This window comes from Cynara cardunculus (genome assembly GCF_001531365.2).
Source record: "Cynara cardunculus var. scolymus isolate 2C chromosome LG 4, CcrdV1, whole genome shotgun sequence".
Classification (NCBI taxonomy): Eukaryota; Viridiplantae; Streptophyta; class Magnoliopsida; order Asterales; family Asteraceae; genus Cynara; species Cynara cardunculus.
In genome coordinates, this window is record NC_037531.1 from 10,673,289 (window position 1) to 10,690,919 (window position 17,631).

General features: G+C 35.8%; 1 protein-coding gene across 1 annotated transcript; it reads right to left on the reverse strand.

Annotated features, from left to right (window-relative positions):
• Window positions 1–165: 165 nt before the first annotated feature.
• LOC112511529 (3beta-hydroxysteroid-dehydrogenase/decarboxylase-like) lies at window positions 166–15,375 on the reverse strand. Its single transcript, XM_025117191.1, has 13 exons — window positions 15,198–15,375; window positions 13,495–13,749; window positions 12,892–12,981; window positions 12,679–12,812; window positions 11,722–11,892; window positions 10,982–11,107; window positions 8,787–8,866; window positions 7,886–8,084; window positions 7,474–7,579; window positions 5,446–5,620; window positions 3,418–3,574; window positions 1,762–1,828; window positions 166–475 (listed from the first exon to the last, which is right to left on the reverse strand). Exons 2-13 carry the CDS (start codon window positions 13,727–13,729, stop codon window positions 309–311), a joined length of 1,707 nt encoding a protein of 568 aa, XP_024972959.1. The 5' UTR covers window positions 13,730–13,749; window positions 15,198–15,375; the 3' UTR covers window positions 166–308.
• Between the last annotated feature and the right edge of the window lie 2,256 nt (window positions 15,376–17,631).

Below are 17,631 nucleotides of genomic sequence, written 5' to 3' on the forward strand. Positions count from 1 at the left end.
TATATATATATATATATATATATATATATCTTCAATATTGTAAGTATGAGTACCGTTGCCATTTAAACAAAGAATCCTCATTTTTCAATCAACAAATACAATCAAACAACTCAACGGGCTTACGAAGAAAGCGGATTATTAAACAGAACAAAAGTCATTACACCTAACGTTGTCGACAAACTGATATATCATTGGTTGTGTTTGAAGACATGTACTTTTAGCCATTTAATACATAAATATTTTGTACTCTTCAGATACATTTTCTTAAAAGACCTACAAATTGTACGGAGAAAATGTTCGAATGAGATCTATTCGGTTTTTGTTTCAAGTTTGTCAAGGGGTTTGAAAGGATTCGATGATCTTACGAAGTCGGGATTTGATAATCGTCCAATCGGGAGAATATTTTGGAGAAATCCATCGATTGTATCTTCCTTTTGCTCATAAAGGTAGAAGGCGACAAAGGCGAAGGGAATAACTGCAACAATGAAAGCACATTGTTAGTAGTGAGTCGAGATTTAAACCTTCAAATGGTGTCTAGCATGATGTTCGAGACCATTCGGTTCAAACTTAACATGGTTGAACCGTGCACGAGTACTTGTTTGGTTACATCATCTATTACTCCGAAAAAGACATGAAGTTTTAAAAATGTATAACTATTACACTTTTTATTTACACAAATAACTATTTTACCCTTAATTTCTCCATCTCATAATTAAGAATAGATTAGAATTTAGAAAGTAGACACTTATTGTAAAAAGTAGATAGTTAGGTCCCGTTTCGTTTGTGCAATTGGATTGGATTGGATTTGGAATTGAATTCCATTCAAATCTCATGTTTGGTTCGAAAGATTTCATGGATTTGAAATCCCGGGATTTCATTGAGATCCCCCAAACATAGGATTTGAAATCCCACGGGGTTGGTTGGTATTTCATGGGATTTGTATGTAATAATGGTTTAAAATATGTTTAAAACATTTGTTTTGTAATAATCAATTAACAAAAAAGTAATTCAATTATTTTTGTAATTTTTTATGATTATTTTTATAATTTTTCATAAATAATGGAATTCGATTCCATTCCAAATCCTGCAAACCAAACACATCAAAGATTCCAAATCCAAATCCCTCTAATTCCATATCATTCCACAAAATCCAAATCCCTCAAAACCATTATATCAAACCAAACGCCCTCTTACTAAAATAGAAATGTAAACATTTATTTTGGAACAATGAAAATTATTTATTTCATTATGGTATTTCAAATTCCAATCTATCTTTTGCCCACATGTTATTTTGACGTATATGCCTTCAATAAGCATCAATATATTCCTTTCTCCACTAATTTAATCCGATTTGGTTCAATCCAGTCTGATTCAGTACCTTTGCATTTCGCAAAGAGACTATTCCTTCTTAAACCTCGATATATCGATAATTTTTTATTTTTTGTTTTCAAGGGATTAATCAAGCCATATGTTCCCGATGACTTATTAAGCCATACCAAACATCAGACAGACAACTAATCCAGTCAGGTCTAGTCCGATCTAGTCCAATCAAGTTTCTTTGCATTTTGCAAAGAGACTATTTCCACTTAAGCATGGACAACTATCTTTAGTTATCTTGGTAAAAAAAGATGATGTGTTTTTAAGGGATTGATTAAGCCCGATGTTCTAGGTGACCTATTGGAAGAGTATGCAGGTGCAAAGATAGAGTTACGGCTCCAACTCTCTCTCACACACACACACACACTAAAATGGTTTACGAACCTTTGGTGAAGAAGCTTTGTAGTGACATGGACCCGATCAAGCTAAGAATGAAGAGCGATAGAACCACCTATTTATCAAGAAAGCAAGACAAGTTCAACAGATAGTTGAGAGACTAAATAATGAATTTCGAAAACACACATGTAGAGAACAATCAAAGCAGACAACAACAGAGGCGGATTCAGAATATTGTTTTGATGGTAGCAAAATGTAATACCATAATATAAAATAAAAGATAGACTAATTATGGTTACAATATATAATACAAAACACTAAGAAATCAAATCCAAATTTGATGATTTACATGGTTTTTGTATTCCACCATTGTTAACCCTCAAAACTCAAATTTTAAGCTTCGATATCCTATTGTAACCATGAAACTCAAATTTATAGTTATGGTTTGAGTGGTGGCACACATCAAATCACAATGGTGTCACCTTTAAAGGTCGTAAATATTTCCACTATGCTGGGATAATTGAGTGGTGGAATAGGACCCCCCCCCCCCCCCCCCCCCCCCCCCGCGGCTATAAGGAAATCCGTCCCCTACCATAATAAATAATTTTATGTGCCCCCTCGGTAACAATATAATCATAACGTTTGAATTACAACTGCTATCTAAAAACCTAAAAGACCCCTTATCAGTAATGTTAGGATCTAAGCGCTTACCACCACGCCAAAAACAATTGTTGATGGAGAAGGCGCAACTTATTTCCCTTATAGTGTAGCAGTCAGCGTCACATTTCGATTTAGGAAGATGCTGGTCAATGACCCAACAATTCCCCCCCCCATCTGCCAGCACTAACAAGATCTTCGCTAGAAGTTAATGGTTGCACAACATGCCTTTGGCATTATTATGCACCTCATGGGATTCGAACCTGTGACTTGCCCTGATACCATATGTTAGGATCCAAGCGCTTACCACTATGCCAAAAGCAATTGCTGATGGAGAAGGTGCAACTTATTTCCTTATAGTGTAGCAGTCAGTGCCACGCTTCGATTTAGGAAGAACAAATAATGATAAAGTAGAGGAGGATTCATAAGGACCAAAATGAATGTTCTCAATATTTCACAATGATTGACTAATGGCAATGGAGGAAAAGGTGGGTTGAAATTTGTCAAAAAGGAAAATGCATGATCGTAATTCTAGTGAATTCTTGTACAACTGTGATCAGTAACAGACTAGGGTAGCAGACTAGGTATGGGGACCTATAGCTAGCATATATGGGCAAAAGGGAGATGGACTGGTTGGGAGGGGGTTGGGGATGTATTTTTGCCTTATGTGCTCTATGTGGATTTTTGCCTTATTTTACCTTTTGTATGTGTTCAATCTACCTATTCGCTACTTTTTCTTTCTTATTTTTCTCGTGCTTTGTTTGCTAATATTCATTCCTGGCACCTGTTTGCTCACACTCTTGCACAAGCCGAGGGTCTTCAGCAAACAACCACTCTACTCTTTGTGATAGATGTCAGACATGCATACATATCCCCCCCCTGGAAACCCTACTTCCGAGTGGGATTTACTGGGTGCTTGGTCAATGACCTCAGTAACAATATATAAATGTTAATTAGAGATGATAGACCCAAGTAGCGGACCTGTAAACAAGTAATATTATTGTAATAAGCTGAAATAAATTCAGGGAATGTATACAATGGAAGTACCTTGAAGAATAGCAACGAGTCAGCCCCATTGGAAATAGATCTTAGACTATATACTGCACAATTCCATGATGAAGCCACTGATAAAGCGGTTTGGCGTGATATAGTATCTGTGAATTGTAAGTTTGATTCTGGAATTTTCTCAATTGAATATCCCATTCTGCATCAGATGAAACGGTTGTTGGATGCATCAAATTGCATATTCTTGATTAGAACTAGAGGGTAGCGTGTCAAAAATTCAGCTGAAAAGCCAAGATGGTCATGTATCTATGATACCATAGGTATTGTTAGCATATCATACCAAACAAAATACGGATCGGATATTTAAGGCCCTGTGTCATGAAAAACAGGTTGAAGGCCTTGATCCAACTTTTGACACATTCCTGTGACCCCCACCCACCCCCAGGCCGGGCAGCCACTGTCCTTAAGAAAATTCGCTTTGACATTTTTATAAATATTTTGAAGATGCATCAAATAGGCAGAATTTCTTAAATCTAATGGTAAACAAGTTTTTATTGTTATTCCGCTTAAACAGAGTTGTATTTTCCAGTCATTTTCTTTTTCTTTCATTACTTCAAAAGTAGCTGATTCAACTTCAGCCACTTGAATTTTCAATGTTCCTATTTATTTTAGAAATATAAAACACAGAAGATAAGCATTCTAGTGATGTCTAAACCAAACTTAGTCAAGATATCGGCAGAAAGAACTTTTCTATCCAGGTAGCTACTAATAAATTTTGGATCAATAAGCTCTACACAAGGACGACTAAATGATGGTGAATGAGACAGTTTTTCAGTTTTAATAAGATCCAAAATCCAAAACATGAACTGATACTACTCCATGTTTTACTAAATGCTCTAGTCAATGGATTTACCCTTAAGAAAATTTTCTGTAAATTCTTGTATCTTTTAGTTAGTGTCTCACTTTTTGTTCTTTTATCTAAAACAAGGGTAAAAGAAGACTCAAGCTGGATTGGAACCTGCCACTTCCCAACTAGGTTTGAGAAATGAGTGCCACTTCTTGAACCATTTAAGAAATGGGTAAAAATAGTTAAGACACCCACAAATAGGTCAGTCAAGAAATCTCATGTAATTGGTACAGGTGATGCCATTACTTCTGGTTGTGGATACTTGTTTTTTTTAATTATACTTGTTTTTTTTAATTACTACTAAATCAGAAACTTCAAGAAAAAAAAGACAACACTATTTGTTATCAGTTCCAGTTTTTTCCTGTTAAATCAGACCAGATATGCTCAGCTGAATTCCAGTCTTAAATGGGCTTAGTGCATCTCTAAGTACAAGTAAGGTAATGCCCTCTGTATAAAACTGAAAGTACGGTTTGTGCAACCTCCATTGTCATTAATAAAGGTGTAGAGGTGACAAGTTGGCTTGTCGAAAGCTTGGAGAGCCCGAGCTTCTCTGTACAAGCCACGTAATTTTATAATCCCTCCATCCCAAAATAAATGTCCACAATGAAAAAGGCACAAAGTTTTAGAAATATGTAATTATTACACGTCTTAATTAACTAAATGACAATTTTACCCTTAATAGTAGAGGGAGCAATGAATTTTTCCATCTCATAATCGAGGATAGAATTGGAAAGTAGGCATATACTTTTGAAAGTGAACACTTATTTCGGGACAAACTAAAATAGAAACATGGAGACTTATTTTGGGACGAAGAGAGTATTCTTATAGCGCCCTATCATAGGAACTTTATGACTTGTTTACTTGTATTTATAAGCATGTATGAACTAAGCTGAGCCATGGTTCAAGCCTATACAAACCCATTGGAAATTTAGAAGTGAGCCTGTATGAGCCTATGGAAGCACATCAAACCAGGAATATATGAGCCAAACGATGCTTGAGCTTTAGGGAGCCAAGCCCTAGCCTGATTATTTCAGGCTTGGCAAGCCATGAGCCAAAAGCCCAAGCCTGATCCTTTCACAAGTTGATCCTCAGGCCGAGCATGCTCCGACGCGACTCAAAACACAATCCCTAATTGTAAACAATTTAACAAAGAGGATACTTACAACTTAGGAGGCAACTTCCCATGGATAAACAAAAAGACCGAGGCCATGATGAAGACCTTGCATATTGCAGTAATCATGGTATGCCCAGGTAATACAAAATTGACATAGAATGCAAACAAAACTAGCATTGCAGTGAGTGTCAGCTTTGTATCCCTCCATAGAAGTATGTCCGCAACTGCGAATAGTAGCATCAGAAGTGTCAGCTTTGTATCGCTAAAATGAAATTCAACTATGAGCAAATCCCAGGCTATTGTTGCATCTGTAGCCATAAAAGGACTTGATTTTATCAACTCATTTTTGGATGCAAGTAGCTGCGAAGCTTAAAGGGCGTTTGGTTCACAGGATTCCAAGACATCTGATGGAAATTGGAATGGTCAATTCCATTGACCAAATTCCATTTCGCGACGTTTGATTAACATATGGAATAGAATTGAACTCCACACATTCCATAAATACAACAATAAAGCATATGCAAGTTTGTGCAATGTAGAACTGAAAAAAGGTATCAGAAGCTAAACTCAGATAATGAATTCATTCCAAAATTTTCTCGTTTTGGCTAGGAAAAATGTGAATATTAATCTGCTAGATAAGAACCTTGAATTTTATCTCACAACATCCAAGCAGCCTTGTAACAAAATGTCAAATAACAATGTTACCATCTAAGATGCAGGCTCAATCAAACAACAATTACATTTACATCATAAGGAAGCACATAATATCATGGCCATTAACTATTTACTTGCTGACAGGGACAGAGCTATGTACTAAGAAGCTAGGTACTTCGAACTTCTGCTTCGCAATTGTTACTAAATTGTTTAAGGTAAGATTTAAGTGCAAGATACTACAAAAAGCCAAATTAGTTAATTCTTGTAGCCTGGATAAATTTACTTCAAATTTAGGACTCTAATAGTCTTTCTCAAAGTCAACTTTAGTTTTTGAAATAGAGTTTCACCATGATTATGCGTTGTGACCAAAATTAGTCACTTAATGTTATTTTCTATCATTATTGTCTTGTGGCATCCCCTTGGTTAACATCTGTATAGTGAGTGATTGTAAAATCATATTGACAATTCAATTATCATGATATATTTCTGCAACATGAAAAGATAAATAACTTAAAGATCATAGGTATAGCTTTGCTAAAATCATTTAGTACTCGTTCTTGCAAGTCAATATCTTTAATTTTATATGACCACTGTTACGTTTCGACTTCCATTTTTCTTCTGGTGTATAAGCGCAAGAAAAATACTGCAAGCAATTTATGAAAATATCATGTCCAAAGAAGAGCCTTGGAGAGAAATATTGAATCAAGCAACAATTTTAGGATCACCAGAATCTTAACCAGAAAGCACACATGTTTATTTCTGAGTAAACTCACAGGAAATGAGTAAATATGGAACCCCATCTGCAAAAAAAAGTCTCCCACCTTATGTGGTTGAAAGGATTGGTAATGCAAGAATCTTTACAAATTAAATTCGGTATTAAAAACCAAACCAAGCACATCCCTCTGTCCCACCTGGACTAAATTTGCTATTACTTTACAACAAAACCTTAAAAATTGAAGCTAGAAACATAATTCATTCATGTTGCCCCTTTCATCTTTATGTTTAAATGTTTTTGAGTTGAGAACTCGCAAGCAAGGAAAGCCACTTCCTTACCTCTCCCCACTAATTAACAATAAAGAATTATGCAGAAACTGGCCATACAATGGTGTTCCAAGCATCTCCATACTAGAAAGCTTTTTAAAAGAATTCAATTTGACTACCTCACAGTGTCATCACCTCCCTGTCTTAGTATATCTGAATAGCACATAATAATCAACGTTTTGCAGCACACATTATGCAAAGAACAGTTTAATGTCTGTAACTACACAACACCATATCAAATTATGAATTTAAATATGCAACTAAAGCACATAGAGTATCCCAGATGTCATTAGAGAAGCCACCCTCGATCCAGTGAAGTGCATAATGCAGCTAAATAAAAGAGATTAACCAATAATATTAGATTTATAGTATTCATCCATACCCATTCCACTTCCAAGACATACTGTGGCTTTAGAAGGCCCTCCCTTTCTAAGCAGAACTTCAGCCCTGAGATGAGAATATGATTCAATAGTTTTTTTGAGACCCTCCTGCATCAACCACGCTTTTCTTTGTCAAGATTTTTCCGAGATAGAATTGCTATTAACATCTCATTTTTGTACATCTATATGCTGGCTTATTTAAGAGGTAAACATCACTCCCACAAAAATTCATATCACTTAATCAAGTCAATGAAGCAAGACCACCAAATATAAGGAACATTGCAATACCCATATAAGCAATTAAGCAACCAAAGGGAGAACAAAGATTCTATTTTAAAGACACCGAGAATTATGATGGTAAAAACTGTAAATGAGGCATCTCAAATCTATATTATAAATGGGAAACGAGTGGACCTTTAGTGGCACAATAGGTCTGTAGCCGAGTCGATCATTTGCTTTAAAAGAACTAAATGTTCTGTTGCAAGTTAGGAGTCTGATTCTTGAAGGTGTCAACTGTGGTACCTTCATCCCATATGGTGCTAACAGGTGATATATACGCTCCACCAAGCATGCAATTGGCATCATGACAAAGGCAGGAATCTTGATTTTTGGCCTGCAAACTACATTATATCAAATAAAGATGACATGCTTCTAAATTTTGCTACTTGTGACCCCAGCTGGGCTTGCTCAAGTGGTTAGGACTTTCTCAGGATAACCTAGAGGTCCTAAGTTCAAATCCCACACTTCTTTATTGTTTGGTGAACTGCCACATATGGTGCTCACAGATGATATATATATATATATATATATGCTCCACCAAGTATGCAATCAACATCACTAAATGAATGAGAGGACAAGGAGAGAAGTGAGTCTACAGGAGTTCAGGAGACTGGAACTCACTCATGGGGTTGCACCCCATACGTTCCTGAAGAAGACCCGCAGTTGTTCTTGGGAAAACAAGAATAGGGGATTACATTGAAAAAGTGACAGGTACTATTGGTATTGCACCTTAATAAGGTAAATCCTTAATAAAGTGACCATTTTTACATCTATTTCGAAGATATATCCTAACAGTCTTGAACGAATTAAGAATATTACAACCAATTAATGTGTGTTTTGTTATATCAGACAACCAGGTATTGCACCTTAAGTGGAAAAACAATGACTGAAAGGTCAGTGAAATGAAAGAGGCATATGCTACAAAATCATTTGATGTATCTAGCACAAGAGCAATGACATAGAAAAAATATGGCACCATGTTTATCCTGTGCGATATATCTAAATTATCTTGATCCCTATAGCAAGAAAAAAATACCTTTCATAGCCAAGGCCAGCAAGAATAAGTGACATGAACTCCCAAAACCTGATTGGCTCCATGTTAGTTATAAAATAAGCCTGGAAAATCAACACAAATATTGATCTTTCAGTTATAGAATAATCCAAAGCTATGGACTCCATATATTTTCCTCATGAGTATATATTTACGTAAAGCAAAGTTGGAGAAAGAAAAGGTTTTCACTATCAAAAATCAATATTTATTAGTTGAAAACTACAAGAAGAAAACCAAATTGCTTCGTTGTTTTAAGGAAAGTAAACAATTATATCATTAAATGACATCACAGTGGATAGAGGTATAACATTTGAAAGTAGTGGGAACAGAGTTTGGGCCTCAAAAACCAAAATCAAAATTCTAACCACCCCTTAACAATATTGTCAGTTGATCCACTCTAGATATGACAAGAAACATGTTTCCACTAAATACGTTAATCTTGGTCATTTAGACATCCACTAAATGCAAAGAGAGGCAAATGTTAAGTTGGAGAAATGGAGGGAGGTATTGGTGACAAAAGACTTGCAGATTGCCGCTTTACGACCAAATACCTATGGTGCATTTTTTGCAAGGAGCGTAAAGATGGAGGGTAGAAGTCAACATTCTGGAGTAAAGGGTATCTAAAAATGACAATTTAAGTATTTAGGCTCAATGATATAGGAGGGAGATGACGATTATTACACATCACATAAAGATAGGGAGATTACAATAGAGGGCTGCCTCAGGAGTGTTTTGCAACAAGGTGTCATTAAAGTTAAAGGGAAAATTCTGTAGGGTCGCCATCTAACCAACTATGTTGTATGGGTTTGAGTGCTGGTCAATTAAGAAAGCGAATGACAGTAAGGTGGAAGCTGCATAAATGAGGATGTAATGGAGTTTCCAAGGCAGAACTAGGAATTGTGCCTATCATGGACAAAATGAGAGGGAAGGTTGGTGGTTGGATGTGAGCACCAGTGAGAAGGTAGAGCATAACAGTCAAGGGGGTAAGGAGGAAGGGCAGACCAAGGAGGACGTAGGACAAACATCTGAGCCTGGACATGGTGGCCTTAGACCTTTCCGCCGGCCTCTGATAGGTTGGAGATGCAGGACTAGGGTAGCAGATTTTCATAGGAAAAAGTATCTAGTGTAGATATTGGGAGGATCAAGGAGCTGACAGATAGGCTAGCGCTGACATAAGATGGTTAGAATGACCTTCATGGCTAGCGATGCCAATTCCTAAAGTACCAGATCTCTCCTCCAAGGAGAAGTCTTACTGAACCTAGAAAGAGGATGAGGTAACATAAAATATATGAACTTACCTCAAATGACTAAGAGGCCTATCCCTATACAGTTGTCTTCCCCCTTCCCCCAGCCCCCACAAGAAGTAAAAGTAAGTGTTATATGATATGATCTTTTACATCAAGGGTTTGTGTAAATTGTAATCATACACTTGGAAAATAGAATAGTTCATGGAAATGGCATTTAGCTTAAAGCAAATTTCAAGAAAATGCCATTGAAAAATATTGTGTTTGTTTTAAAAAAATAAACTTGTATTGTTCTTGTTGATGGTATTTTGGCGAGTCAGTCTCTAGAATGTTTATCATGTTAAGGAAAAGCTTAATGTTGGAATACTAAGAACATATAGCCATATTGGCTATTTAGTTATTCTTTATGAATTATTCTATTGGCCATAGTTGATGAGGGTTATGTTTCCTAGTTCTACATAGGCTTAAGTTTTTAAGAATATCCCATGCTATTTAGATCTACTGATGTGACAACCTAAGTGTTTGAGCTTGACTCTCATAGCCCTTCCTAGTAGGAGCAGGGTAGGCTCTATCTCTGTTGTTTTTTCACATTACAATTCATAGTTCTGCTCAACGACATTATTACCCTACAGAATATTTTCCTACATCAAGTTTCTCTCTAAGTGGTAAAATCTTTTGCATGCATCACGAATGCTTGTAGCATTTTCTACTTTTCCATTTTGAAAATTATCCTACAATACTGAATAGTTAAGCAAAATTCTAAAACCCAAAGTCAAAATTTATTATATTGATCAATAGTGCAATGAATAAGAAGTTGATGCATGAGCTCCACTTCTATACCAAGATATGTGAATAAAGGCAATCATGGTTACATCAAGTATTCAAGTCAACTCAAGTTAAATGCATGTCCATTTGTAGAATCAAATTACGCGTTACCTCGCCTGCAGCCCTCTTTGAGACAGTACCGCCTGATGCAAGAGCTCTTTCGGCACATACGTGGGCATGTGCCACATTTTCGACATAAGTGAAATCATACATGTTCTTGCCATCTCCAATTATAAACTGGTAGTTCAGAATTCATGAGTGAAGTGTATGTTTAAATATATGCCGGTTAGACCAGGGCATAGATAACAAGCTGTAATACATTGTGCATAAAGTAAAAAAGGACAAACATGCGCATAAAGCCATTTTGATATATACTTATCAAATAAATGATGCCAAGAAAAGATAGACGGTGTGGATAAAGCTTGATTCCACTAAATCTGATATATCATTTACGAACAAAAAGTACAAAACCCCAATAGATTATGAACAAGATCTTCAGAGTACTTTAGCATGACAAACAATTTAACAAATGGAAAGATGAGAAGTACTGTTGTACTAGCAGCTTAAAATGCTCTCTACTAATGGTGTACTTATTGTCAAAGGATGATTGACACTCATGCTTTTATATAGCCAAATTTTCATTTCTTTAATATTAGTAAAATAAAAGCCTTGCCATCCAATATGATGTCTGACAACAGCAGCTGGAACTCCAGGCAAGACTAATATTTCGAATATGCACCAAAAGGGTTGAAAAGTAGATGATGCATAACAACACTAGTACCCATTTGCACATTTAGATGCATGAATATTGCAATATAATTTCAGATTGAAATGGATATATAACCCATTACCTTGGATTTTCCTGCCCTTGCTGCAGCAACTAAAGATGGAACAAGCAATTTATCACCCGGACCAAAAATGCTGCTAGGACGAATGCAGCATGTTAAAAGTCCATTCATACCGTTTGCCTTGATAACTAATGCCTCTCCTTCAGCTTTAGTTGAAGAATATGAATCATTGTGCTGAAACAGTTAAATGCACCTAATTGTAAATCTAAATATAAATGATATACCGTCATCTGACATCGAGCATCCTGATGGAGATTGGATATAATTAGCAACTAATTCCTTATATTCAAGAAATTATGGCAACAGATGGAAAATAAATAAACAACAGGAAGAAGAGAAATTTGGTTTTCTTTCAGAAATAAGAAATTAAAATCATTGAATCAGTGTGATAAAGTTGATCCTCTTTGTCCTCAGATAAAACTGACCCATGAAAACAATCCCCTTTGCCCTAACCACAGGCCTGGCTGCACGGCATTTATTTCCCAGTCTAATACAGAATTGGTCTATCATCTAACAACAATATAGAGAAGGGAGTAAAGATACTGTGGCATTGACATTCTGAAACAGGTGCTGCTTTAAATAATTATATAAAGCCAAGAAAAGGTGAAAAGGAAAAGCATAAACAATCAGGGTCGACAGGCCTGCAACCAGTGGTTGATGCCATTTATCAAGAAGAGTTTTACCAACCCTGCCATCCTAGAACGTTAGCATACAAGAGGGGGATTTCTCATCTGAGTTAGCACACATGGAATCTCAGATGTGGAAGTTTTATACCGATTTATTTGGCGTTTAGTTGGCTGCACTCCAGGTCTCACCTAAGATCCTTAATCTATCGGAGGCTATCGCTCACTGCACCAAACTACTTTCTGGCAGTGAGAAGACTCATGGTCAAAAGCTATTATAAAGTTGTATATGTTTTCTGCTAAATAAGTTCAGTTAGAACATTAATGCACAGAATACCTTAGCAGGATATGGCATTGCTTCAACCCCATCAATTATTCCATGTATCCCGTCAAACACCACACTAGGAGAACTAGTATAGATAAGCCTTTTCACATTTAGCACAGTACAAGCATCAATTATGTTCTTTGTGCCTGTAGATCAAACATTAGAACTTCGAATCGCATAAGGAAGCAAAGGGGAATTCGTTAGGAACTCTTATAAGTGTTTTACCGAGCACATTGACTGAATAATGCAGCTTTTGGTTATTAATTGATGAATCTGGAGCAGCCATATGAAAAACAACTTCGACCCCTTCGCAAGCTGCAAAGTGGTAAAGCGCACAACATTCAAAGTATAATCTGAGAAATAATGGTAGATATACATTTATAAATTTCAATTACCCCCTCATACAGGAAAAGAGTTTATTTCCTATCTTGTACGGAAGTACCAACACAAAATACTTCACCACTGTAACACCACCACAAAAGTTCCGATGGTAATAAAGCAGTACAAGGATACAAGAAATCTCGTGAATCTCTTAGAAGTATATAGGAAGTACTAAACTAAGAGCTAATTATTGGCATGTTTGGGAGCATCACATCACATATATGATTGGAATTTGGTCTATAAATTTGAATACTGGTTTGATGCAGATTCTGGTTGAGCTCCAAGGCTTAAATCTGACTGCCTTTTTTTCTTGTCAGCATCTTGATTCAATTTTCTCATTTGAATTTCAGTATTTAGCTCTAGCAATGACAAGCTAATATTACACCAAACTTTAGTCTATTTGTTACACAGGGAAAAAAGTACATAAAAAAGTTTAAAAAAAGTTACCTCTATATACTTGAGATTTGATGCGAAGATCCATAGATACATATTCAGCACGACCAGAGAGTAAAGCTTGCCCAAGACTTCCCTTCTCCTCATTGGGTTCGAGCTTGATATCAGGTCCCAGATCAGCGATCCGAACCGAATACATATCATAACGGATGAGCATATCCACTAAATGCCTTGCAGCAAAGCCTCTTCCCCCAGTCACAAGACACCAACTCTCTTCTTCATCAACCATTTCTTAGGATCAAGTTGCCCCTGTGACCACATAAGCATACAAGTTCACACCATCTGGCACAGAGAATGCTTTGGTGCTAACTCACTCCGAAATGTAAGCCAGAACTTCATCCTTTTCAACACATATATTTACTACCTCCATTCTTCAGAAAAAAGAGTATGTATATGACTTTCAATCAAATGAGTTTTCTTTAGTTTACTTGAATAATTATTAATTTTGTGAAGAAAAAAATCGAAAATCACATTCAACCATGTAAAGAACATTAGCATAGAACATTGCAGATATGACACTTAGAATAGTCCAAAACAGATCCAAAGAGGCTAGCTCTGAATCTTTCAAATAGAACAATAGACTTGTTTGCCGAATGGAGGGGTTAAATAATATAGTCAACCGACTTGCAGAGTCAAACCTTGTACATTTCAAATACAAAATCGACATAGCTGGCAGTATAGTTTAATGTTTTCATCAATTTGAAAGTTGTAATTTGATAGCTAAATCAAAATGTAGCTACATTCTTGCAACTTAAGAAGTAAGTTGTGGACCTAGTTACTAAACATAGTTTCCTAATTATGCTCCATTGAGGAGTTAAGAACCAAATTAACTTTTTCCTTCATGAAATTTTGCATCAATGCCCGATCTTGTTCACCTGATTATCACACAGAGTTAATAATAACATCAGAATTACGGCAGATTATCATTAAGAGAAAGATATTTCGCCATCCAATTTTGACTTTTAGAAACTAAATTTGTCTTTATTTACAGGCTATGATAGTGTTAGCGAAGAAAAACATCGAAACTTAAATTCGAAGGAACATCACAATACTCTGAGCAAGGGTGGAGCCGGGATTTGGATCTAGGGTGGTCCTTTTAATTCTTAAATTTTATTATGTAAATTAGTCAATTACAATTACAAGTATTAAACCCTTCTCAACCCTACAAGATTGAACAACACTAAAAAGAAGCAACTATACGCATGTTACGCAAAGGAGTGAGCACAAGATACAATAGGATGCACAATTAACTCAGATTGATAATCACATATAGTTCATACCTCTAGCAACCTTGAAACAACTTAGACCTCCAGCAAATTTATTTCCCACCAATCCCTTTCTATGGTAAGTTTTTATTGTCAAAAAGTGACCATGTCCAAGTGTTGTGTTTCCTATACTTTTCAACAAATGATTCCAAACAACTGAACAAGCCTCATGTTGATTGTTATCCGACTTAATTTTCTGAAGCTTTGAACAAGTATATTTCTCTCAGACATTTCATCGAACACTTTCAGGCACTCCGCAAATCACCACACTTGATAAAAGAGTAAAATTAGCAACAACCACATTAAAACCAAAAAGCCACGACCAATGAACCAAAAAGAGCTAAAAATGTAAAAAGAAGACCATCAACATTAAAAAGAAAAGAAAAGGCGGAGTTTTAGAGAGAGAAGGCAAAAAGAGTGTGAGATCAACACCTTATGAAAATGTAGCCGGAGATTCGCCTCTTTCACTTCCACCGATTCTCAGGGGCAGAGACGAGTCGTGATTTGAAAAGGGTACGATCAGAAAAGAACCTGCAAACCAAATATCACCGGAGGGCTGCACTACGGTGAAGATGACGAGCACTTCTGATCGGGCTGACGATGGAATATAACCTCCAACGAATATTACAACATGCACGTGATACAACAATACAACAAACCATCGTGAGGGTGTCTGGATCTCAATTACACTGAATTATGTATGTACAACTAGTAGTGTAGTAATTTTAATGGTTTTGAAGTTTCATTGTTTTTTAACAGAAAATTTAATGATCATGAAGTTTCATTGTTTTATTAGAGAAGATTTAATGATTTTGAAGTTTCATTGTTGTATTAGAGAAGATTTAATGATATATAAGTTATATTTTGTTTTTACATATTAATACAATTTGAATAAATAAGGGTTATGGTTCCAATTATAGTCTATCGAGAAAAAAATTGTATGATAGTTTAAAATCCAACATATTTAAACGATTCCACAAATGTGTTCGATTTACACCAAGAGCAAAGAATCAAGAGATCAGAGCGAGACCGATAGTTCTAAAATAATTGAATGGGAGAATTTTTAATAACTCTTGGTGAATATCAGTTTGAATCTCACATTTGGGGGATGGAGAGAAGACATAGAGGTATGAGAGGGTGAAAGTATGAGTGAAATGTATGAAAATATCTTGGGAACATGAAAAGAAAGGGTAATAATATGCATTAGTAACTTATACTATATGTTATTTTGATAGTAGATTAAGAGATTTTAAAACTGAATACATAAAGTAGGAGTATTTAATGCATTATGGGTTGTTTTAAGACTTTTAAGACTTTATGCATAAAATGTATAATACTTTGTGCATTAAAAATTGTTTTTGAAACTTTTGATAAATCTGGTTTATAAGTTAGTATAGATATAAGTAAATTATGGATTCGGTTGTTATGGCATCTGGGATTTTATGAATTCTGTTTTTAAGATTTGTTTGGTTTTCAGAATTTAAAGGAATTTTATGTAACTGGAATAACAAAAACCAAATTTCCTAATAATGTTTTGTTCGTGGAATTAATTAATTGGATTCTACTGAATTCCACAATTTAGGGATATAATCATTCATTATCATGTGTAACATATTTGAATTCCGTTTTGTACCAAATATTACATTTTTAATTTTCTTTTATAAAGACAAAAATAACTTTTACATCTAATTTAACCACACATCCCCTCCTCGTGTCGCTCTGACCGCTCCCGCCGCCACCACCACCACCATCAATTAATATTATCATTCCACCGCCATCCCCTACCCCTATCATCACCATCACGCCACAATTTTTTGCCATCAGTCCCCCCCCCCCCCAATTGTCATCGTCATAAACGTCACCTCCACCCTCGACAGATGCATATTCTTATCTTTTTGCAAGATTTCATTTCAATTTATGTCAACCAAACACATGGTCAAATTTCATTTCAATTCTTTCAAAGTTCAAATTCCTTTAATGGTTCAATTCTTCTGATGGATTCTAATTCCTCCAAATTTCATTTGTGAACCAAAACACCCCCTTAGACTTTATTTATTACATAGAATACATAGTGGTGTATTCGTATGTATTTTTACTCGTTCTTAGCTAGACGTTAGAGTACATTACGTTTTTGGTCCATGTGATCAGACTTTTTATCCACAGTGGTCCCAAAATCAAAATAACATAAGATGATACCTTTGGAGCGTATTTTCACACCTATTAAATCTCTCCCCCGAACAAAATTCATTTAACCCTGTTAACATTTATCATTATTTTGTCTTTTTCCTGTTATAAATCTTCATCTTCTCTAAAGAACAAGAAAATCATCATGAACAAACCCTAAAACTTAAATTAAAAACTACAAATTAAAACATAAACCAAAACCTTAAATCAAAGCAAAACCTTTTATACGGCACCGGGTGCATTTCCCCAAGGGTGCCCTAAAGTTCCGCCACCGAACTGTAGTACGGAATCATCTCCAAAGATTTCGGTCAGAGCAGGCATATGCCAAACGTGAATGCCCCCCGAAGCTACGGGTAGAACACCTGGTAGAGAGACCCAATCTTGGGTGAAATAAATACCGCGACTTCGATCTTTTTCAATAAAGTCGTCACGCGGTAAATCAACAAAGCCCAAAGTGATCTCTCTTTCCCCTTGATATCATAGTTGATATCACAATGGTATCACAATATATCACAATGAGTATTACATTGTGTATCTTTGTGATTACTTGGTACCTGTCGGATTAATGTTCACTGGAGGCCGGAAATTGGAGGTCGGAGAGATGAGAGAGAAGAGAGGAGAAAGGAGAGAGAAGTTTTTTAAAAATACCTAAAATGCCCTCTAGTTATAATTTTAACTCAAA

Excerpts from the sequence above, each read along its gene's own strand:
- LOC112511529 (XM_025117191.1), bottom strand. The coding sequence starts at position 13,729 with ATGGTTGATGAAGAAGAGAGTTGGTGTCTTGTGACTGGGGGAAGAGGC. Across the intron at positions 12,813-12,891 it reads TTATTCAGTCAATGTGCTCG|GCACAAAGAACATAATTGAT; the intron begins GTAAAACACTTA and ends TTTGATCTACAG. Across the intron at positions 8,867-10,981 it reads CAAAGAGGGCTGCAGGCGAG|GCTTATTTTATAACTAACAT; the intron begins GTAACGCGTAAT and ends TTGATTTTCCAG.